This window comes from Dysidea avara, chromosome 1 (assembly GCF_963678975.1).
Source record: "Dysidea avara chromosome 1, odDysAvar1.4, whole genome shotgun sequence".
Lineage (NCBI taxonomy): Eukaryota > Metazoa > Porifera > Demospongiae > Dictyoceratida > Dysideidae > Dysidea > Dysidea avara.
This window is the reverse complement of record NC_089272.1, coordinates 30,924,747-30,949,102: the sequence shown is the minus strand read 5'-3', so window position 1 is coordinate 30,949,102 and position 24,356 is coordinate 30,924,747. Positions and strand designations below refer to the sequence as shown.

At 37.2% G+C, this 24,356-nt stretch overlaps 1 protein-coding gene across 6 annotated transcripts in view; it reads left to right on the top strand.

The window, feature by feature from the left end:
• Window positions 1-13,658, top strand: part of LOC136261465 (cadherin EGF LAG seven-pass G-type receptor 1-like) — a 33,112-nt gene extending 19,454 nt beyond the window's left edge. For all 6 annotated transcript variants that reach the window (XM_066055494.1, XM_066055485.1, XM_066055477.1 and 3 more), the window contains 13 exons: window positions 912-1,044; window positions 1,150-1,256; window positions 1,312-1,423; window positions 1,601-1,757; window positions 10,243-10,309; window positions 10,904-10,970; window positions 11,020-11,117; window positions 11,447-11,573; window positions 12,336-12,377; window positions 12,438-12,506; window positions 13,139-13,202; window positions 13,317-13,406; window positions 13,464-13,658. In XM_066055494.1, the coding sequence (XP_065911566.1) occupies window positions 912-1,044; window positions 1,150-1,256; window positions 1,312-1,423; window positions 1,601-1,757; window positions 10,243-10,309; window positions 10,904-10,970; window positions 11,020-11,117; window positions 11,447-11,573; window positions 12,336-12,377; window positions 12,438-12,506; window positions 13,139-13,202; window positions 13,317-13,406; window positions 13,464-13,522 (1,192 nt within the window). In that variant the 3' untranslated portion in view covers window positions 13,523-13,658. The remainder of the gene's footprint in view (window positions 1-911; window positions 1,045-1,149; window positions 1,257-1,311; window positions 1,424-1,600; window positions 1,758-10,242; window positions 10,310-10,903; window positions 10,971-11,019; window positions 11,118-11,446; window positions 11,574-12,335; window positions 12,378-12,437; window positions 12,507-13,138; window positions 13,203-13,316; window positions 13,407-13,463) is intronic.
• Window positions 13,659-24,356: the final 10,698 nt, after the last annotated feature.

Below are 24,356 nucleotides of genomic sequence, written 5' to 3'. Positions count from 1 at the left end.
ATCAAACGAAAAAGTGTACTTACCATAAAGTACCATAAAGTACAATAATTGGGTGTGAGCTGTACTTTATTGCCTATACCGACTGTACTTTATAAAACTTCAAAGCTTAATACAGTTGTGATAGTTATTAATATACAGGCATCAGTGGTGTGTGGTCAACAACCCTCAGACAGTCAACATTATATCGATTCAGTATTCAGCAGTTTACTTCACAGAGGTTTATACACCCATTAAGTGACCTGTTGTACACTAGAAGGAAGCCAGAACACTAGTGATAATGTGAACCTGGACTATTAACACTCACATCAGTGTACAAGCAAGGTTCCATGTTAGTGTGTTTATGTACTGGGCTTCAAAAGAATTTAAACCTTGCTCATGCTATACAACAATGAAGTATTTGGCACTTGACTTTGACTCTAATAAAGTACTGGGCTTCACACCACGCTTTATTAGCATTTCAGCCATGTGCCTTGTGCTGTATTACCGAAAAGCACTGACTTATGGCAATGCTTCAACATAAAAATACATGTACGTATGTATGCCAACGTCTTCTAAATGCATTAAGTTGCAGTATAAACTCTGCATACTGTGTTTACTGATTAAATGCCACACCTTCAATAGTAGCCGGACTTGAGTGGTACAACAGTCGATTTTTAAAATAAGGGCTTCAAAATCATTTTCAAGCATCGAGGAGTGGTCGCCACATTGATTTTTATAACTTATGTTATATATGCCACAGCGTTCAAATGGTAACTGCTGAGAATTTGTGAATTAAAGTCCCACATAAATTTATGTACTATTACTATATGCATAATTCCTAATGCCTTATCTTGGTGGGTGCTGTAGTCCTGCACACCCTTCTACATATTATTATTCAAACCAGAAGTATATGATCCTTTGTAATATTGTAGCAACAACACTGGAGGATGGTCTGAAAAGGGAGTATTTTTGGATGTTGAGAACACGAACTCTACCACCGTAACATGTATTACTAAACATCTCACCAGTTTTGCTGTGCTAGTGGACTCCAGTGGAACCATTAATGTAAGCATGATGTCATTTTTGTGGGATTATTGTGAAAGATATAACACATAATAATGTGTGTGTAGTTGTGTTGCTTTATATAATCCTGATGTTAAACTCTCATAGAGCATACCACAGGTTGAAGCTAAGACTTTATCAATTGTCAGTTACATTGGTTGTGGTATATCTATCATTTGTCTGTTGGCTACCATAATCATCATATTACTATTCAGGTACACTGTATACATATACGCATGGTGAGGTACTATATTATACTTTTATTTTCAGAAAAACTATTTTCAAAGCAAAACAGCACATGATTCATGTAAACCTTGCTCTTGCATTGTTGTTGGGACTGGTTGTGTTTGTTAGTGGAATAGAAACTGCAAGTGATAACAAGGTAAGAAGTGTAAAGCTACTAGTGGAAATCAACCTGTACTAAACTGTAATATCTTTAATTTCTCATACAAAATCAACAGACACTTAGCTAGTTACGTTCTATATATACTGACTGATTGGTGTACACTAAAATGCTTGAATGAAAATGCTAAAATATCCATATTATTCTTATATTTAGGTGGGATGTATATCAGTGACAATATTGCTCCATTATTTCTTCCTTGCTGCTTTCTGTTGGATGTTGTGTGAAGGAATAATGATTTATATACTGCTAGTTAAAGTTTTCTACAATGGGTTCTTCAAACAATTACCATTTCATATTGCCATTGGATGGGGTAAGTGTGTGACTGCATGTGTATACGTTTATCTACACATTAGTGCTGGACGTTATAGATTTCTCCTATGTCATATATCATGGCAAAATGTTTTCACAATATGAATATGTATCACAATATGTGACCGAATTTGACAAAACAAGGCTTCCACACGCATCCACTTTTATGAATTGAAAGTACCATAACTCAATGTAGGAGTATGCCATTAATTTCAAATTTTGACCTCGTATTGGAAGGTCTTGGTGGAAAATTTAGGTCAATAGCTTACTAAGTAGTCAAGTTACAGCTGGTTAAAGTCAGAAAATTGGATGTGTGTGGAAGTTTTGTTTCATCAAATTCGGTCACATATACAGTATACCCATAACTGTTGATAGCTTACAAGTTACAATACTTAGTCTTGAGGTTGATACCTTTGTCATCTATTCAAGTGTAATTGCAGTGGCTCTTTGAACTACTGTTCATACTGCCCACTGCATTGCATTGACCGTTGTAAACATATCTGCGTATTTACCTAGCACCTTTCAAAATGGTAGAAAGGATACTACATTGGATGCACATGTAACCAGAATATCTAATGGTATAACTACTGTAACACTCTCAATGAGGGTGCAGTGTAAGGCTTGCAAAACTAGAGACACCATTTTACAAGCTTACATAGTACTGGGTAGGTCACGTGAGTTCTATCATGATAATAATTTCTAGCTACGTATCATATCACGCACAACATAAATAAATATATCACAATAAAAAATATATTCATTATATTGTCCAGTATTTCTACACATTTCAGTATGTACAGTATGTATTGACACACTACATTATACAGCATATAGTATAATTATATGCACCTCTATCCCATGAAGCCCTACATCAAAGTAAAAAAAACTAGGAGTATACTATGGTAATTAAACTCCAGGAATAGAAGTTAAACCCCAGTAGGTGAGAATCTTGCAAAACTGTATCAGAAATACTGTGTGTGCTATTTATCCTAATCAAACAGTACGGTAGTACTGTTAAAGTAGGGATCCTCCCAAAAATGATGCACACCGCCTAAAATGCCACCTTCAAAAATGACATCTTACATGATGAAAAATGACCGAATATTATCAATCCTTCTAACATCAAATACAGCATTACAAACAAGAAAACCCTAATATAGAATGTTAAAAAAATCGCTAAAACTCGGATTTTAGGCTGCCTGCCTGCCTGCCTGCCTGCCTGCCTGCCTGCCTGCCTGCCTGCCTGCCTGCCTGCCTGCCTGCCTGCCTGCCTGCCTGCCTGCCTGCCTGCCTGCCTGCCTGCCTGCCTGCCTGCCTGCCTGCCTGCCTGCCTGCCTGCCTGCCTGCCTGCCTGCCTGCCTGCCTGCCTGCCTGCCTGCCTGCCTGCCTGCCTGCCTGCCTGCCTGCCTGCCTGCCTGCCTGCCTGCCTGCCTGCCTGCCTGCCTGCCTGCCTGCCTGCCTGCCTGCCTGCCTGCCTGCCTGCCTGCCTGCCTGCCTGCCTGCCTGCCTGCCTGCCTGCCTGCCTGCCTGCCTGCCTGCCTGCCTGCCTGCCTGCCTGCCTGCCTGCCTGCCTGCCTGCCTGCCTGCCTGCCTGCCTGCCTGCCTGCCTGCCTGCCTGCCTGCCTGCCTGCCTGCCTGCCTGCCTGCCTGCCTGCCTGCCTGCCTGCCTGCCTGCCTGCCTGCCTGCCTGCCTGCCTGCCTGCCTGCCTGCCTGCCTGCCTGCCTGCCTGCCTGCCTGCCTGCCTGCCTGCCTGCCTGCCTGCCTGCCTGCCTGCCTGCCTGCCTGCCTGCCTGCCTGCCTGCCTGCCTGCCTGCCTGCCTGCCTGCCTGCCTGCCTGCCTGCCTGCCTGCCTGCCTGCCTGCCTGCCTGCCTGCCTGCCTGCCTGCCTGCCTGCCTGCCTGCCTGCCTGCCTGCCTGCCTGCCTGCCTGCCTGCCTGCCTGCCTGCCTGCCTGCCTGCCTGCCTGATCATAGTCGCAAGGCTGGAGGCCGCACATGGCCACCATTTTATGCCACAATAGCAAACTCACCAGTGGGATGTGCCTTTTTGAAGTTCCAACAAGTATGTGCCTTCTGTGCCTTGTCTTTCCTTTTATCTTCTAGGCTTCTTCCTACTCCATACAATGAAACCATATTGAGACGTTAACTTTTCCTATTAACACTTTCTTAGAGCAGCATATTTATATACCACAAACTTATTGAAGCGCTTATGCTTGGTAGATACCTGTAACTTAACAATACGTTCAATGCCATTAATCAATTGACGCAATCTGGTTGATCAATAACAATCGAGCACCAAGACCATACCTCTTAACAACCTATCACAATGACACACCCCATTATTATTGGCCTATCTGTATGCTAATAGTGACACACCCCTCCCTAGTGGTGAAAGGCTGACTCAAGATACTCTAATACAGCAGTCACCCTAATAGAACAGTCACACGTGTATAGCTACATGCTATAACAAAAAAATCTAACAAACTAGAGTATTAATTTAAAAGTGAAGTATGGATCCAAGCAAAACCAAAACAAGAGGTGAATGATGGTATTACGACAAAGCTCGGTAGGAAAATCCCTACTTGTCATTGAATCCCTACTTCATTTTTAAATTAATAATTCTTAATATGCTAGTACATTTTTGAAATGACTCTAATACACTGATAATTTTATGATAACTTTTACGTAGTTTTCATTTCTGTCTACAGTTAGTAGACAGAGGTACAATCATCATACAGTACGATAGTACTGTATAGTAGGGACCACAAAGGTGTGGGCATGGCCCATGAAGAAACATCACCCAAAAACCAGCCTTAGTTTTCCCTGACAATGATGAGGCAGTATTGGTTAAGTAAAACTATGCCCAAACAAGCCTTCACATCGACCCGAAATTCCAACAAGTTGCTATGGAAATTTTTTTTAAATTATTAAATGGAATTTTCTACTGACTGACTGAGTAACTGACTGACTATCTGAGTAACCGACTGGCTGATGCCTTCAAACAAGTGTAACTCGATAACGGCTAAAGCTACAGGCTTAATTTTTTCACTGTTTGACGTCACTTCAGCTGGACTTATACCTTTTGTCATACCGCAGTATGTACAATGCAGTTACCAGTGTCCTCCTTTGTGTCCCATTCATCTTTGCTGACAGCAAAATGTGTTGATTTGGTGGTAGCACTTGATGGCTTCCCTTCGTAACAGAAATCATCCATATTTCTCATAGTGGCTACTTTTGGAGGTGCTTTTTGAACAGTTCTTGATTCGTAATGTTGTGCAACAGGCTGAACAAAGTTGACAACACAGCGTAATGGATACTTCACTTTTCAGACAGTAATAATTGATAGCTAGGGTGTGTGGTGCCATTTCTTTCTTTTGATGTGGTATGTGTGGAATTTTATTTTACAAAAAGTTAGCAAACAAGTACATAAAAAATTAGGAATTTTCAACTGGAGTAGGGGTCATAGTATATCGATAAAAAGTACTGAAACATGCTGGAGTAGTGCACGATATTAAATCACAGTAAAACAATAAGAAGCATTATATCTCTACTGTTCTCAAGATACCATAATGGAAATGCACAGTAGGGATATAACACTTCTTATTGTTTTACTGGGATTTAATATTGTGAACTACTCCTGCTGGGTTCAGTACTTTTTATTGATGAGCTAGGGCCACTACTCTAGTTGAAAATTCCTAAGTTTTTATGTACTTGCTCACAATCATTTTCAAGTTTGGCAGACAAATGAGGGTTGCTTACAGTACCGGGCGGGGGGTGTATCAAGACACACGGTAGTGTGTCGTGCGGCCCAAGAAGCCGGCGCGTAACACCCGTGAGTATATTGACAGGAAGAAAGAAAACGCAATTTTCGCACCTCCGTAGCTCTGTGCTTCCTTGATGAAACAAGACGATTTTTGCTGTGGACATGCCCCCCAATTGCAGCACTCCACATTCCAAATTTGAGCGAAATCGCTTCACGCGTTCCCGAGATATGCGACTTCAACAATTGGCTCAGTTTCTTCGTTTTTTTCTTCTTATTTTTCTTTTTCTTGTCGCACACTTATAAAAACTGCTATAAAATGCGAACGCCATATTCGATTGCCTTGAAATTTGGCACACAGAAGGGGGATATAAAGGCGCATCTCGGTACAACCTTTGGCTGGAATACGATAAACAGGCAAAGAGTTATGCGCGATTATTCACGAAAAATAACACCAATATGTTGTCACGCCTACAGGGTAAACCGCGTATGGGAAGAAGCTGAAAATCGGTGGGTGAATAGGTTAACTATTGAACCTCAAACCTTTTGTGGTTTGAAAGAAATCGAGCTAAAAACCAGGAAGATACAACGAAAAAACCAACAGTGTGTAATAATTACGCAATCGAGATTAGCTAATAAAAAACGACTGCTTGCCACGCCTACCAGATAAACCGCTTGGGGTAATGCCTTGAAAATCGTTGTACAGATGGAGTAATCATCTTAGAAAGGCTCATCAATGGTGTAGAAGAATCAGACTTAACGCCATTGGTGCAGCAAGTGCGAGATCGAGATACTCTAATAGAGCAGTCATCCTAATAGAGCAGTCACCCTGAAGAGAATTCAAGACATCAGCTAGAAACAAGAAACCTGTATAGAGATCAGCTACACACAAGTCACCCTGTAGAGAGATCAGCTAGAAGAAGTTACCTTGTAGGGAGTTCATGCAACTATGGAAAGAGATGGTTCAGCTAGAAGAAATCACTTTGTAGAGTTCAGCTACAAAGAAACCACCATGTAGAGAGTTCAGCTACAAACAAATCGCCCTGTGGAGAGATCAATAGAAGAAGTTACCTTGTAGAGAGTTCAGCTACAAAGAAACCATCATGTAGAGAGTTCAGCTACAAACAAATCTCCCTGTAGAGAGATCAGCTAGAAGAAGTTACCTTGTATATAGAGAGTTCAGCTTCAACAAATCACCCTGTAGAAAGATCAGCTAGAAGAGGTCACTTTGTAGAGAGTTCAGTTACAAAGAAACCACCATGTAGAGAGCTCAGCTACAAACTAGTGACCTTGTAGAGACATCAGCTAGAAGAAGTTACCTTGTAGAGAGTTCAGCTACAAAGAAACCATTCTTAAAAGAGCTCAGCTGCAAACAAATCACCAGTACAGAATTCAGCTACAAACAAATTACCCTGTAGAAAGATGAGCTAGAAAAAGTTACCTTGTAGAGAGTTCAGTTACAAAGAAACCGCCATGTAGAGAATTCAGCTACAAACTAGTGACCCTGTAAAGACATCAGCTAGAAGAAGTTACCTTGAGAGAGTTCAGCTACAAAGAAACCATTATTTAAAGAGCTCAGCTGCAATCAAATCACCTATACAGAATTCAGCTACAAACAAATCACCATGTAGAGAGATCAGCTAGAAGAAGTTAACTTGTAGAGAGTTCAGCTACAAAGAAACCATCATTTAGAGAGTTCAGCTTCAAACAAATCACCTGTAGAGAGTTCAGCTACAAACAAATCTCCCTGTAGAGAGATCAGCTAGAAGAAGTTACCTTGTAGATCGTTCAGCTACAAACAAATCACCCTGTAGAGAGATCAGCTAGAAGAAGTTACCTTGTAGAGAGTTCAGCTACAAAGAAACCACCATGTAGAGAGTTCAGCTACAAAGAAATCACCCTGTATAAAATTCTGCCACGAACAAATTGCCCTGTAGAAAGATCAGTTAGAAGAAGTTACCTTGTAGAGAGTTCAGCTACAAAGAAACCATTCTGTAAAGGGCTCAGCTGCAAACAAATCACCTGTACAGAATTCAGCTACAAACAAATCACCCTGTAGAGAGATCAGCTAGAAGAAATTACTTTGTAGAGAGTTCAGCTACAAAGAAACCACCCTGTAGAAAATACAGCCACAAACAAATTTCCATGTAGAAAGATCAGTCAGAAGTTACCTTTTAGAGAGTTCAGCTACAAAGAAACCATCCTGTAGAGAGATCAGCTAGAAGAAGTTACCTTGTAGATCGTTCAGCTACAAACAAATCACCCTGTAGAGAGATCAGCTAGAAGAAGTTACCTTGTAGAGAGTTCAGCTACAAAGAAACCACCATGTAGAGAGTTCAGCTGCAAAGAAATCACCCTGTATAAAATTCTGCCACAAACAAATTGCCCTGTAGAAAGATCAGTTAGAAGAAGTTACCTTGTAGAGAGTTCAGCTACAAAGAAACCATTTTGTAAAGAGCTCAGCTGCGAACAAATCACCTGTACAGAATTCAGCTACGAACAAATCACCCTGTAGAGACATCAGCTAGAAGAAGTTACCTTGTAGATAGTTCAGCTACAAACAAATCTCCCTGTAGAGAGATCAGCTAGAAGAAATTACTTTGTAGAGAGTTCAGCTACAAAGAAACCACCATGTAGAGAGTTCAGCTGCAAAGAAATCACCCTGTAGAAAATTTTGCCAGAAACAAATTGCCCTGTAGAAAGATCAGTTAGAAGAAGTTACCTTTTAGAGAGTTCAGTTACAAAGAAACCATTCTGTAAAGAGCTCAGCTGCAAACAAATCACCTGTACAGAATTCAGCTACAAACAAATCACCCTGTAGAGAGATCAGTAGAAGAAGTTAACTTGTAGACAGTTCAGCTACAAAGAAACCATCATTTAGAAAGTTCAGCTTCAAACAAATCACCTGTAGAGAGTTCAGCTACAAACAAATCTCCCTGTAGAGAGATCAGCTAGAAGAAGTTACCTTGTAGAGAGTGAAGCTACAAACAAATCACCCTATTGAAAGATCAGCAAGAAGAAGTCACCTTGTAGAAAGTTCAGTTACAAAGAAACCACCATGTAGAGAGTTCAGCTACAAACTAGCCACCTTGTAGAGACATCAGCTAGAAAAGTTACCTTGTAGAGAGTTCAGCTACAAAGAAACCATTCTGTAAAGAGCTCAGTTGCAAACAAATCACCTGTACAGAATTCAGCTACAAACAAATCACCCTGTAGAGAGATCAGCTAGAAGAAATTACCTTGTAGATAGTTCAGCTACAAACAAATCACCCTGTTGAAAGATCAGTTAGAAGAAGTTACCTTGTAGAGAGTTCAGCTACAAAGAAACCATTCTGTAAAGAGCTCAGTTGCAAACAAATCACCTGTACAGAATTCAGCTACAAACAAATCACCCTGTAGAGAGATCAGCTAGAAGAAATTACCTTGTAGATAGTTCAGCTACAAACAAATCACCCTGTTGAAAGATCAGTTAGAAGAAGTTACCTTGTAGAGAGTTCAGCTACAAATAAACCATTCTGTAAAGAGCTCAGCTGCAAACAAATCACCTGTACAGAATTCAGCTACAAACAAATCACCCTGTAGAGAGATCAGCTAGAAGAAATTACTTTGTAGAGAGTTCAGCTACAAAGAAACCACCATGTAGAGAGTTCAGCTGCAAAGAAATCACCCTGTAGAAAATACAGCCACAAACAAATTGCCCTGTAGAAAAATCAGTTAGAAGAATTTACCTTTTAGAGAGTTCACTGCTTGAAGTATCTTAGTTTACTACAGTGGTATATCCCCAGTATATGGAACAGTTAATTGTTTGTTATTTTAGTAGTTTTTCAGTAAACCCGCATTCACTGATGTTTTACTGAGAGTTTACAACTTAGTAAAATAATTATGTTCCATATACTTAAGTTTACTGACACTTTACTATCAGTATAACTACAGTAAGGCATCTTAACAAATTAGTAAACTAAGAACCTTCAAGCAGTGGTTCAGCTACAAAGAAACCACCCTGTAGAGAGATCAGCTAGAAGAAATTACCTTGTAGAGAGTTCAGCTACAAAGAAACCATCACATGGAGAGTTCAGCTGCAAAGAAATCACCACTGCCCAAATTTCAAGGCAATAGCTCTTTCCAATCTGAAGTTATCAATTGTCAAAGTTGGAAAATTGGATGTGTGTGGAAGGCCCCTTTTTGCAAATCCGGTCACGTATGTATTATATATATATAATTTGTACATTTACTGATAAAATATTTAAAGTACATCTACTTCATCTTTTCTTCTTCCTGTAGTAAAGAAAAAAAACAAAGGTTAAAAAAGTCCCAAAGCTGGCCATAGGCCGGCTTTGGGGTATACAAATACAAAAAGAAATGAAATCTAATCCAAAACAGCCAAGCTGTAAAAAAAGTGTGCAGCCCTCAGAAAGGCTATGGTGAAAAAAGATGTGAAATCCAAGGTGGCGGCCAAGAAATGGCTGTGATGGTAGGTTAATGGTAAAAATTTTAATAACGACAATTCAGGTGAATTTTTGTGCCGCTTCACAAAATTTACCTGAATTGTCATTATTAAAATTTTTACCATTAACCTACCATCACAGCCATTTCTTGGCCGCCACCTTGGATTTCACATCTTTTTTCACCATAGCCTTTCTGAGGGTTGCACACTTTTTTTACAGCTTGGCTGTTTTGGATTAGATACGAATATCAACAGATTTTCATAGCTGTCAATTTATTTACAGGTCTACCAATACCAATAGTGGCAGTTACAGCTGGACTATCATATGATCACTATGATGATGATGACATGTATGTGTTTTCGAACTGCTCACATACAGGATTGTATATATGCAGTTTAATGTATTTAATACATCCAATACAATACACGAGCTATGTATAACTTAGCTCATAATGTACTGTATATTCATGTCAGCCTGTGCCATATACAGCTGTAACCAATAACTATTTGGTATTTTGTAATTAATAAGACATCAAGGTTTGGTTTCTGATGCAGTTTACCACTATTAAACTGAGTAATCATGCAGCCTTAAAAAAGGCTGGGTTAAAAAGTTGTGAAATCAAAGGTGGCGGCAAACTGCAATGATGTTAATGTTAGTAGTAGCTGTGTGCATTGTTAGTATTAACATCCATTTCTTTGCCGCCACTTTTGATTTCACAACTTTTTTTTCACCCAGGATTTTTAAGGCCACACCGTTTTTTCACAGCTTGACCATTTTTGTGTGGATTAAACTTACACTGTGCATATTGTACTGATGACTATTAAATGAATTAGAAGCTTGCAATTAAAAGAAATCAACTACTTGGCATTTTTCACTTCAACATTGTATGTGGCTACAATATGTATTTTATATTTTAAACTGAAATAATTCTTTTGCTTTGTAGTTGTTGGCTGCCAAAAGAAAGAGGAATTATGTGGGCATTCCTTGCACCAGTGATAGCAATCATTCTGGTCAGTATGTTTATGTATAGCTACTTCAATTCAGTACATGTATTTGTAGTGTAACACTGCTGTACTGGTGTTGACCATGTACACAATCTTTAAGACTTCAAGGAAGAGAATGAAGAATCATCAAATAACCAAAGTGGAAGTTGGAAAGTCAGTCACAGTAATTTTGACATAATATGCAGTGTTTTGTTGTTAATATTTGCAGTGCATAAGTGCAACACTATATTGATGCATTGAAGAGAAACATGTGCTGTTGCAAAGTTATAATATTATACTGACATACAGTATGAATGTGTTAACATTCACAATAATATTTTCCTTAGCTGAATGCTAAAATAATTAGTCTAAATGTAGTTGAATGCTGTATCTATTGGAGTATTATAAACACACTATTTCTTGCTATAGGCATTTCAAATGTTTGAATTCCCCAAGGGTTGATGTAACAAAGGTGCTGCTGTAATTTTTTGGCCTTTTTGTAGGAGACTTCTCTGGGCTGCTGTTATCCTACTGCCAATCCTTGGTTCTACTTGGATAATTGGGATGATATCAGTGAACAATAACTTCACAGGATTTTCTTGGATATTTACAATTTTAAATTCATTTCAGGTGGATCTAATAAAATTGTCTGGGAATCTTGTTTAATTACATTAATTATAATATTTCAGAATACAATCTATATAGATTGCTAGTGTTATGAAGCACCCAAATAGTCTCAGATTTGCTTATACATCCTAATGGAAATTATAATATTGTGAAAATTACAATTGCGATGTTGTGGTTTCAAGTGTACATGTTGGCAATGTCACTACCATCAAGACAGCTGCCTCAGTGAAGGAAAGCTTGAAGGAAGAGAATTTAGTACAACAAAGGTTGAAATACTCTAATAGAACAATCAAAATTCTAATAGAGCTTTAGTACTATTGTCAATATTAATAGAGTAGTATATAATTCTGGACATCTTTTTCATGTGAGTGAGTGAGGAGATGAATAAAAAAATTAATAAATGAATTACTGAGTGAGTGAGTGAGCGATTGAATGGGTGTGTGAGTGATTGAATTATTGAGTGAGCGAGTGAGTGAGTGGGTGAGTAAATCAGTGAGTGCGTGAATGAGCAAATTGGAGTGAGTAAATCAGTGAGCAGGTGAGGAAGCCTAATCTTGTAGAAACATAGTAGCGTACATAGTTGCTATGGATAAAAAGTCAAATACTTCTGAAATTACATATTGATAGCAAAATGTCGTAAACTATGAGCTATCAAAGCCGGCATGTATATTTTATCACACATGCCTTAATTGTTTTTACAGACACAGTCACACATTGTACAGTAGCTATTTCCATGATGTCATTAATTAAGTTTTATTTATTTAGGGAATGGTCATATTCATATTCTATGTGGTGCGAAATGAGCAGGTAATTTATTCAACTGCCTGTATTTATGCATTATATTATGGACAGTATATTTATGTATAGTTTAAGGAAGTGGTGAAGTCACGATTGGGAATGAATACTAAAATAGCTGGCAGAAGTTCTACCTTAAAGGTATAACAGTATTATAGTATATGTGAAATTTTCAATTGATGTATGGTATAACTGAACATTAATTATGATTTAATGCGGGTCTAATTTAATGTGGGTCTACTGTACATTTGGATAATCTTCCATTGTACTATAATGCATGTGATTTTAAAGTATTTATGTAGCTTGTAATAACTGAAATAACACAGGCCAAGTTGTAGGTTCGAATCCCGTAACATTTAATATTTACATTAATTATATGAATAGCTTATAAACATCAGCAACGAAATTATAATTTTGGAGGCGCTTAGTATGTCTGAAGGTGCTGGTTTACAGTTTGACTTTGGTTTCAGGTGAAGGTGCAATAAACGGTGATAATATGTACAGTGTATAATTTTTTCTCAACTGATAAGTATATATAGCTCCTCCACAAACGGAGGAAGGGTATATTTTCCCCAATGTCCTATCTTGGATCTGCCTTTTATTAAAATCCATTACTATAAAGTGCCATAGTTAGTATTCATAGCAGAAAACTATAAAGTTGGATGATCCTGTACCTAGTATAAGTGGCTTTTTACACTTGTGTACAAGAGTTTAAGGTTTGTATAAAATGTGGTGCAATTAATGTTAATGTGGTAATGATTACATTTCTATAGACAACTTCACGATACCGAACTTCCAAAACTGTTTCTCAATCTACATTGCTTTGTAATGGAAAGGGTAAGTTAGTTTTGAGTTCATTGTTAATCAATGAGGATGCATGCACACATAATTAAAGTACGCATTCCATACAGTTCATTGCATCCACTGAATGACATTTTTTTGTTCTATTAGGTAGTAATGGTAAACCTTATTTTACTCCTTCACAAACTGCTACAAAACATTTAGTTGAGGATCAGGGAAACTATTCAAGTTCTGTTCAAAGTAGGGAAGATGAAATTCTGCTTGCATAATATGCGACGTAATTTTGCATAACTGCAGGTGCAAGCTCATCAATTGAATCTGGACCTCATTCAGTTGAAGAAAAATCTGCTGTTTGAACGTGAAATGGGATTATCAACTAAGATGGTTAATTTTGTATTATATTAAGCACCGAACTTTTTATATGCAAGTGTATGCAATTATTTGTAACTAAATATTTTAAAATCACATGCATTATAGTACAATGGAACATTATCCAAATGTACAGTAGACCCGCATTAAATTAGACCCGCGTAAATCATAATAAGCTAGAATGCTATGCCACCATAATGTTAACATATTAGGTGGACATTTCAAACTCTGTAGGCTAATTCCTTGAAAATAGATCGATACTCCCTACCATATATATAGGAGCAGATAGTGGGAAATGTAAGCTCCAATAGAGCACTTCAATGTACTGTACATGTACAGTAGGGCTAAAACAAACCATTCAAATAGTTCATCATTCGTTCTAATCAAATATTCGATGCTGTGGGAGTAGATTTGACATTTTATCGACATACATTACAGTGGTAAAGCAAGAGACTTTAAAATTTTCTTATTGCAAAGTGGGGCTTGTAGCAATTGTACCAACAGATCAGCACAAATGAAGCAGCTTTATTTCCTACAAAAACATAATAATTAAATTGTAAGTGTTTGTGAATCAAATATTATAATACAGTTAGAATATTCAAATATTCGTGTTTTTTTTAATTATTCATTTTGTTGGCATTTAGAATATTCGTTTTAGCCCTCAATACAGTAGTTCCCATGAATTGATACTCTCTAATAGAACAATCATTTTAATGTTAGTGAAATATTCTAATAGAGCATTCACTGAATAAAATGTTCCAACTTCCAAGATCATTGTTTGAAAATGTTGTTAAAGCATAATTGAAACACTGAAGAGCTATCATAATAATATTTGTGAAAACTTTGCTGAATGCATGGCAATGCATTTTGGGAAAATTTGCATTTTACTTTGGCCAACTGTACAGTAACTATATCCCCCTGTTCTTTTTATATACATGCCACACTGTATTGATATAAACTAGCTACTTCATGAACATTGTACACACAATGCAGATTTAGCAATGCCAATGGGGTGATATGTATAGTCTGAGCAGTCAAGGTAAAGAATTGTTAACTAGTTGAAGCAAAGCTTCAATTACAGTAGCTATATATGTAGTCCCTTGACAGGCTCTACAACCATTCAGCATGACACATGTAACTATATAATATATAGATTCAGCCACATGAACCTACATGTATTTTTTGCTTGTTTTTTAAGGTTTAATTATGGTAAATTAATTTATTGTGAGTACATTTACTTCATTAATCAATAAGATGGATATTTCTATTCCAGTAGTTACTATAGTGCACTGGAAGATTTAGTGATAACAATTGGTACATATATAGTCATACTGTGTTTTAGCAGTGAATTGGTGCCACTTTTAATGCATTATTTTATTTTAAATGAATACATAAACAACATTAACAAGCTTTTAATTAAGGATACAGGTCTGCATTTAAACTCCACTCCAACATTATGATCTCAGGTTTGCCTACTCATACTAGCCATAATATTCCAAGTCAAATTAATGTATGGTAAAATAATTGCATGTTCCCTTAGAATAAATTTGGTATTATAGCAATAAGCTAGAGAGAAAGAATAAGAAATCATCTACATAATTGAGGAACTGGTTAAGGATGTGTGAGTACATATATATTATGTCCTCTGTGTGTAATGTGTACATTATAATTTTTGTGTACTGATGTATATATATCTAAACCAAAACAGCCAAGCTGTAAAAATAGAGTGCGGCCCCCAAAAAGGCCAGGATGAAAAAAGATGTGAAATCCAAGGTGGCGGCCAAGAAATGGCTGTGATGGTAGGTTAAAGGCAAAAATTTTAATTACGACAATTCAGGTGAATTTGGTGCCGAATCCTAGTGGAGGAGGCAATGCAAATTCACCTGAATTGTCGTAATTAAAATTTTTGTCATTAACCTACCATCACAGCCATTTCTTGGCCACCACCTTGGATTTCACATCTTTTTTCATCCTGGCCTTTTTGGGGGTCGCACTCTTTTTTTTTACAGCTTGGCTGTTTTGGTTTAGATAATAACTTAAGGGATGACAGTACATCGCTTCGCTCTACAGTGCAACCTTTCTAAAGACTCAATATCAGGTGCAGCGTCAGTGAAGGAAGACATAGATATAGGCGACAGCAGCAGAGACACCTTCAGTATATTGACACACCTCTCAGTGGGATAGACACTGGTAATCCCTTGGGTTTAGGCTGATAGTGCTTTCTATGACCTCTCTTGTCATTTGTAGAGTGGAAATAACGATCATTGTAAAATGTGTATTTTTAGCTAAATTAAAATACTTGCATGTGCTTCAAAGAATCGAATATTTCACTACAACAGTATAGGAAAATAGCTTTTAAAGACATTCTCATTTGTTTGTATATATATGAATTACTAGAAATATGTCAGAAAGTATGCCTAGAACGTCTATAAAAAAGCCTGTGAACCCCAAACTGTAGTACTACAAAAATTTTCACTTCACAGTTCATGTTGCCATTTCACCACAAAATGGCGGAACTAAAGGTTTTGACTTACATGAGTGGATCCGCTAACGTCTTAGCTTTCAATCAGTACCATTTACACGGAAAAAGAACGCTTCACTACCCCTTGATTGTGGCAATGGATTCTTGCCACACGTTTTTCTAAGCGCGTCTAATGTAATTATTTGTGCAACCGCTCTATACGCCAACGTACGTGTACGAAAATGAAGAGTAGCCTTGAGGCTTTGTAAAGAGAATTTGCGGGGGAAAACACTATACACGAACTATAAAACGGTTGAGAGGATACTTCTGTGCGTAATAAGTTGTTGAAAACGGTTTGTTCGAAAATCGCTTCTTTAGCAATGCATGGCAATGTAATTAGCTAGAGAATTACGAAATAATCCACCAGTTACGAAATCCGAAATTACAAAACTATGCATAATTGCATTATTACAATATATTTCCAGCTATAGGATATACCTAGTGCCTGGTTTTGAAAGAAGCACATCAACTTGTTAAAATTATTTTTACACTAGTTTGCTTACCTTTTATAAATCCATTTATGCTTGGTAGCTAACATGATAGTAAGAGTTGCTAATAGTACACAGTACTAAACATGTATCAAGTTAGTCATCATGTATAGTAGCTGTTAAGTAATCAGCTAATATTGTCAGAGTTAGCAAACACCAGTGTATTGTTTCATTGAATGTACTTTGTACTATACAGCTTTTTGACATAGGCAGTGGTCAGCGATAGTATGGCTTCTGATTTGTGCAGCTATGTGATCACATGCAATAAGTCAAGTACACAGTGGTACACAACAACATTATTGCTCTGGTATGAACTTAATATACTGTGGTTAAATTTATTTATTTATTTATTTATTACTGTGTAGGACTCCATCAAGGAGTATAACACACAGATACAAACAAAATCAAAGTAAATTCAGATTGTTTAACAAAACGTCCTTAAAACAGTTTATAGATGGCTGATTGACCACATCTTCTGGCAAAGTGTTCCATAATTTAATAGTGGATGGTAAAAAGGAAAATAAGTACAAATTGATTCTTGCTTGTGGGATTCTGAAACGTTGTGAATGACCTCTGGTAACTGATGACATTGATGTTAATGAGATAGATGGAACTTCCATTTGACAATTGATTATCTTATAAAACATGACTAGTTTGCAAAATGTACATCGTGATTCTAGAGAGGGCCAATTAAGTGATGTGAGCATGTAAGTAACACTACTTCTCCAGGAGTAAATATAGGTAATGATATAAGGTTTCCAAATTAACTTGTTAACATAAATAGATTGGATACACATAATAACACATTGGTTACCCTTGCAGGAACTAAGTCAGAAGATCAATGGCAAAGTGAACCTACAAGAAGCAAATTTGCTTGAGAATGCATTTAAAAATAGGTCATGGACATGAAGAAAGACATAGGAAGGAAAGTTATGTAGTTTTTATCCCCCAAAAAGTACTCACACTTGGCTCTAGCCCTGCATTTGAAAAAAAAAATAAGATGATGATGATGAACAAAATGGCATATTTCAGAAATTTTTATCTATTCCTTTTGACTTCATATTTTCCAGTGGACCTAAACTTCTTCCAAATTAACTTCTAAGGCTTCTTTTGTGGTTGGGGAGCTTTCTGAAGTGGTGTTTAGGTGTGTGTTCTATTAGGATTTTGGCAAAAACATATAGGCGATCTCTATTATGGACCACTACCGTGGTTCATGATAGGCAGTGTATGGCATGCTGTGGTCAGCAATAGTATGGCTTGTGATTCACCATATATGCATACACACTTGTGCAGCTATATGATCACAATAAATCAAGTACGTAGTGGCACACAACAACACCGTTGCTCTAGCTGGTATGAACTTAATATACTGGGATTCATAAGGCACAAAGTAACAAGAGACATGATAGTAATTTGCTCAATTCTAAGGTACAACCACACAGGTGTATATTTTTAAATTATTCTATATCTCCTTAGTACAATCCAGGCATTAGCAAATTTCTTTGTTATCCCTCCTCTATAGCATAGTGGCACTATACAATATCTGTTGTAATATTTAGTTTCTTGAGTAATGTAAAAGCTTTGAAAATGGTCTTGTATTCAGTGAAGGAGATAAGTACTGTAATATTCTGTTTTGAATTTGACTTTGCACATAGTATGGATTGGACCATTAGATTTATAAGCATATTCACAACTATAGTTTATTCATGGCTATTGAAGTCTGATGCATTTAAACATCATTCGTTATCAGCTGGAGTTTCAATGCCCTGTGCTAAATTTGGTCACCATACCAGTAAAGCCATATCCACAATCAAAGCTATTTGTATGCTTGTGTCATTACACATAGATTCAAATCCTCAATAAAGCCTTTGTGATGATCATCATCCAAAATTGAAACTTCAAATAGTTCATAACAATTCAATGCCTGAATATAGTTCTCCACACTTACAGTATACCACAGAAACTGATACTGCCTGATACATAGCTATTTTGTCCTTGGGTTCATATATACACTGTAACTATTACATACACACTGTACTGATGTGTGTGTATTTGTGTGCATTAATACCAAAATTGATGCTACATGTACTGTATCATGGCTTTATGGCATAACGCTATGGCTTTATTATTTATGTACAGTGATAATTTCTGTTTGACTTGTATAATCATTTATATGGTTTTGTATAATAAGACTGTCACACTCTAATCATATACTGATTTGATGAAGTGTGTATTATGTACCTTGTCTGGGGTGTGTAGTGCATGTATTGTTGGCCACACATCTGTACAATGGACAGGTATAAACATGTACTTACACCTGTCTGTTGGATGGGTGTTGTATGCTTTGCTTGCGCTGTACAAGTCACACACTATACAGGTGTTTTGTCATCATGCAAACCACATAAAATGATCTGTTTGTCTGTACAGCCTGATGTCTTCTTGTTAAGTGAATTAATTTCCAGGGAGGGTACTATTTCCCACCAACTCATGGACAATGGCTTCTTCTAATATGCCTAGAATCAATCGCTGCATGGAGTCTGGTGAGTATGCTATCCACTGAACATGGTGTCGATTAAAAACACTGTACTTGTACATACAACTTTAACTTGCACAGTTTGTGGTACAATGTTTCTAAAGAGTTTTGTGGAAATAGGTATATAAACAAATTGGCATGTGTGTACTGTGTAAAGATGCAAAGACTGTATATAGCAAATCGTTGTAAGCGTGTAGAAATATATACATCTGCCTTTATATTTGCTTACAAAATTTTATATAGCCACATTTTAATGCAAACATGCAGGGCCACCCAGAGAGATTAAGGGGCCCAGGGCAAAGAGTTAAAGTGGGGCCCCAGGGGCAAGGAGGTTTCCACTCTGAATTACAACTTCACCAGTCAAAGACCAAAAAAAAGTTATTACATGTGACAATGACAATAGTTACCCCTCACCAGTGTTGGGACAGTTACTTTGTAAATGTAACTCGTTTCATATTACATATTATTTACAACTGAACTATTTAGTTACAGTTACATATTACCCATATAATAAAGTAACTATAATAATATAATATATAGGTATTACTTTGTCACTGTCCACAGCCTTAAGCTGTCACGTGTGAAACTACCACTTTATCACGTGACATGATTGCGTTGTTGGACAATGTGCAAATCTTGGTTATAAGCAAGAAGCTGGTGAATAAGCTTCATTCAGTAGGCTTCGTTACTTCGTAGGGCTATAGGCGTTAATCAGTGGATTACTAACGAGATTAGTAACTTCGTTACATAAAGTAATAATATTAGCTACGTAATATTAGGTTCGTTACGGTAACTTCATTACTTAGGTAACCCGTTACATTTGCAAGTAAAAGTAACTTGAGTTAGATTACCTGTTTTTACAGCATATTTCGTTATATTACTTCGTTACTACAAAAGTAATAATATTACGTAACGCGTTACTTGTTACCCAACACTACCCCTCACCAACCATATCTCCTTATTTATAAGCTTGCTACACTGCTCTTCTGAAGAATACTGTGACTGCTCTATTAGAGTATCTAGATCTGACTGCTCTATTAGAGTATATCGATCTTTTAAACAGGTATTCAAGGGGCCCTTGATGGGGCCTCCTGGGACGCCTTTCAGGCTGGGTCCCGGGGAAACCCCCCCCCCCCCCCCTGTGGGAGGCCCCTGCAAACATGCATGGATAAATCCAAGAATCTATAAAATATTCATAATATTGTCAATGTTTTACATTGCATATATATAGCTAACATGCATAATATTACAGAATTATAAATGTATCATTTTAATGTACAAGAAATATGGCACTGTTTTAGCCTGTGTGCTAGGAGCTGCATTTTTATGCATATACCATTGTGGAAAAGTGTTTATAAAATGGCTAGTATACACATAAGTACAACCCCACCACACCTTATAACTCACTTAAGTAGTATCACATTAATAATTCAATTTGGTATTGTGAGTTTAAATCATAAATAAAAATACCTGTGGTTTGTGGTCAATCTTCCAGTGGTTTATGAGACTATAAAAGCAATGCAGTCACTCTGACTCAGTACTGAGTTATGACATGTGCTAATAGTCATGTTGAAATTAAAGATTGCTGCAGTTGTGGTGATCCTCTTCTTAACAATCATTGTGGGAGGCTTTGCTACAACAAGCACTGGAAACAAGGAAAGTGATTCAGATGATCATCTTTGTTCGATTGGTAATCAATCTTTCACTTCACTTTTAGATGCATTGAATAATGTCACTGATAATGTAATAGTTCACATAATAAGGGATGTTGTGCTGTCTTCTGTTGTATATTTAGAAGGTCTTAAAAATGTCACAATATGTGGGCACAAAAATTCTTCTGTGAATTGTAATGGCATTGGAGCACTGCAATTTAGCTCTTGTAACAATATCACCATTGAAGGTATCAACTGGGAGAAGTGTGGTTGTAACAATGAGTCTACCTATCCAGGCGTGAAGATTTACAACTCATCCAATGTTGTGGTTCAAAGTTGTTCATTCCATAATTCAGCAGGACAGGCTGTTGTACTGTCAAAAGTGTCAGGAGATATATACATCAGTAATTGCATGTTTACCCATAACACTGCAATTGCAGATCATGGGGCAGCCATACATTATACACCTTCTGAAAATCGGCTACTCTTAATTGGCAACTGTACTTTCTCTTTCAATGTGGCTGCTAACAGTGTAGTTTACATTGCTAGTTCACACAACCAGCTTTACAATCGATTCATTTTACAACATTCAGTGTTCTCTAGCAATCGAGGAATACCCATTTATCTTTTACATCAAAATCTGCAAATTATGGGTGATGTACTTTTTGAAAATAATCTTGCAAATGCTGGAGGTGGAATATTCAGCAACCACTCTGTTGTGGCTTTCATCGAATCCAGAGTGAGCTTTAATAATAATTCAGCAAAAACTGGTGGTGGAGCTATTTTTCTTAGCAATTCAAGAATCCATTGTCAAGATACTTCTGTTATAAAATTTGTTAATAACAGTGCCACATTAGGAGGAGCTGTACACTCTGTAAATCATTCCCAAGTATCATTCAATGCAAATTGTTTTCTAACCTTTGAAAACAACAAGGCTCAGTATGGGGCAGGGCTGTATTCCACATATTTCTCAGACATGGTACTTTCTAAAAACTCAAGAGTGACATTCAAAGGTAACCAAGCCACATTTCATGGAGGAGGCATATATGTCACAAACCACTGTAACATTTCATTTGGAGGAAACTCACTTGTGGTATTACATAATAACACAGCTAAATATGGAGGAGCTATAATCTCACTTAGTTTTTCCCATCTATTATTTCATGAAAATTCCACAGTGCTGTTCAATGGTAACCGTGCCACTTTGAGTGGAGGAAGTGTATATATTGGAGACCATTGCAGTGTATCATTTGATGCTAACTCAACAGTCACCCTCAATAATGGTATTGCAGAGTTCGGAGGAGGACTGTCAGCCCTCAGTTATTCCAATGTTTACATTAATGGAGATGCAATAATGACTTTTAAAGATAACAATGCTACATATGGAGGAGCAGTATTTTGTTCAACTTACTCAAATGTTTCATTCAGTGGAAACTCAACTGTATTGTTTACAGGTAACACTGCTGTACATGGAGGTGTAATTCGATCTATACAATATTGTGAAGTACTATTTGACGGAACCACAACCGTGATATTTGAAAATAATCAAGCTGTAGCCGGTGGAGGAAGTGTATACATTGACAACTATTGTAGCTTATCCTTTGATGGAAACTCATTTGTCAAGTATCTTAACAATAGAGCTAAATTTGGGGGAGCCATGGTCACTGCAGTTTACACAAGTGTACTGTTCATTGGAAGGTCAAGAGTGGAATTTATAGATAACAGTGTGACAACAAATGCAGGAGGTTTGTATAGTGTGATTCATTCTAATATATCATTTGGTATAAACACAACGGTAACATTTCGTAATAATACTGCTTTATATGGAGGAGCTCTGTTTGCTGAAATTTATTCTTATGTATCATTTGATGGAAGCTCTTTAACAACATTCACAGATAATCATGCTACCCGGAGTGGAGGAGGTATATATATTGCAACAAACTCTAAGGTTTTATTGTATGGAAATTCCTTAGTGACATTTGTTGGCAACAGTGCCGCATTTGGTGGAGTTATGGCTCTTATAGATTATTCTGCCATATCATTCAGTGGTAACTCAACTGTGCAATGCAAAGGTAATCATGCCACTAAAATTGGAGGTATTGGATATAATCAAAATCATTGTACTGTTTCATTTAATGAAAATTCCCTAGTGACATTTCTTGGTAATAGGGCTAAGCTTGGAGGAGGTGTTTCTTGTTTCAAAGATTCCGATGTGTCATTTAATGGAAATTCCAAAGTGTTGTTTAAACATAACAGTGCTGAATTTGGAGGAGCGATGTACTCCACAGGTTATTCTGACACCTTATTTGATGATAATTCACTGGTGGCATTTCAAAATAATGAAGCTGACACTGGAGGTGCTATGTACTGTGCAAGTTTTTCTACTGCATCATTTAATGGAAACACTAGAGTGACATTTACAGGTAATATAGCCATCACTAATGGAGGAAGTGTATACAGTGAAGACCACAGTAATATATCATTTGATGGACACTCCATAGTCACTTTTAATGTCAATGAGGCTACTAATGGAGGAAGCCTCTACTCCACAAGCTATTCTGGTGTATCAGTTCTTGGAAACACATCAGTATCACTTATCGATAACAGTGCAGTGACTGGTGGTGCTGTACATTGTGATACTTATTCTGATATTGAATTTGAAGGTAACATCTCTGTAACATTTACACACAACACTGCACAAAGTGGTGGAGGTATTTTTCTGCAGCAATCCAACATGACATTTGGAAAGAATTCATTTGTGATGTTTATTAATAACACAGCGACAAGGAGTGGTGGAGCGATGCATCTTAGTAAAACTTTCAATATAACATTTCAAAATGGTAGCGATGTTACTTTTCTCCTTAACAATGCCACTTTCCATGGTGGAGCAATATATGGAGAACTAATTGAGAGCTCCTACACTAAAATATTATCCAATAGTTCAGACATTGATTTTCACAATAACACTTCTCTGATAGGCACTGATGTTTACATACATGTAGAATTATCATGTAACGAAACTTGTTTAAACAACAGCGTTATGGGTTTACAAGTTACTCACAACAATCCTCCTCGCAAACTTGCTTTGTATGACCCAGCTACATGCATTGATAATGACAAGAGAACATGTAAAACATATATACTGAAAAATGTAATGCTTGGTCAAGACATTAAGGTCAGTGCCTGTGTTGTGGGATTCTATGACCAACAAGCTGGAGGAGTTGACTTCTTAGTTAGTGGAGGGAATGATGATTACAGTATGGATGGACCAAAATTTGTGTCTATTGCCTGCAAGCATTTTGAAGGAACAAGCATAATTGGAAATGAGGTCTCTAACACAACCAACTTTTCAATAACAATTACATCATATTCTAATACAGAATCTGATATTGCTGTTACACTGATAACTGAATTATCATCTTGTCACCCAGGTTTTCACCATGACTATGCAACACAAAGATGTGTATGTTACAATGCTAGTGATACTGTGTCTTGTTCCGGTAGCACATCTGTAATCAAAAGAGGTTATTGGTTTGGTTTAGTTAATAACAAGTCAACAGTTTCAGTTTGTCCAAATAATTATTGCAACTTTACCTGTTGTGAGACCACTAATGGATACTACCACCT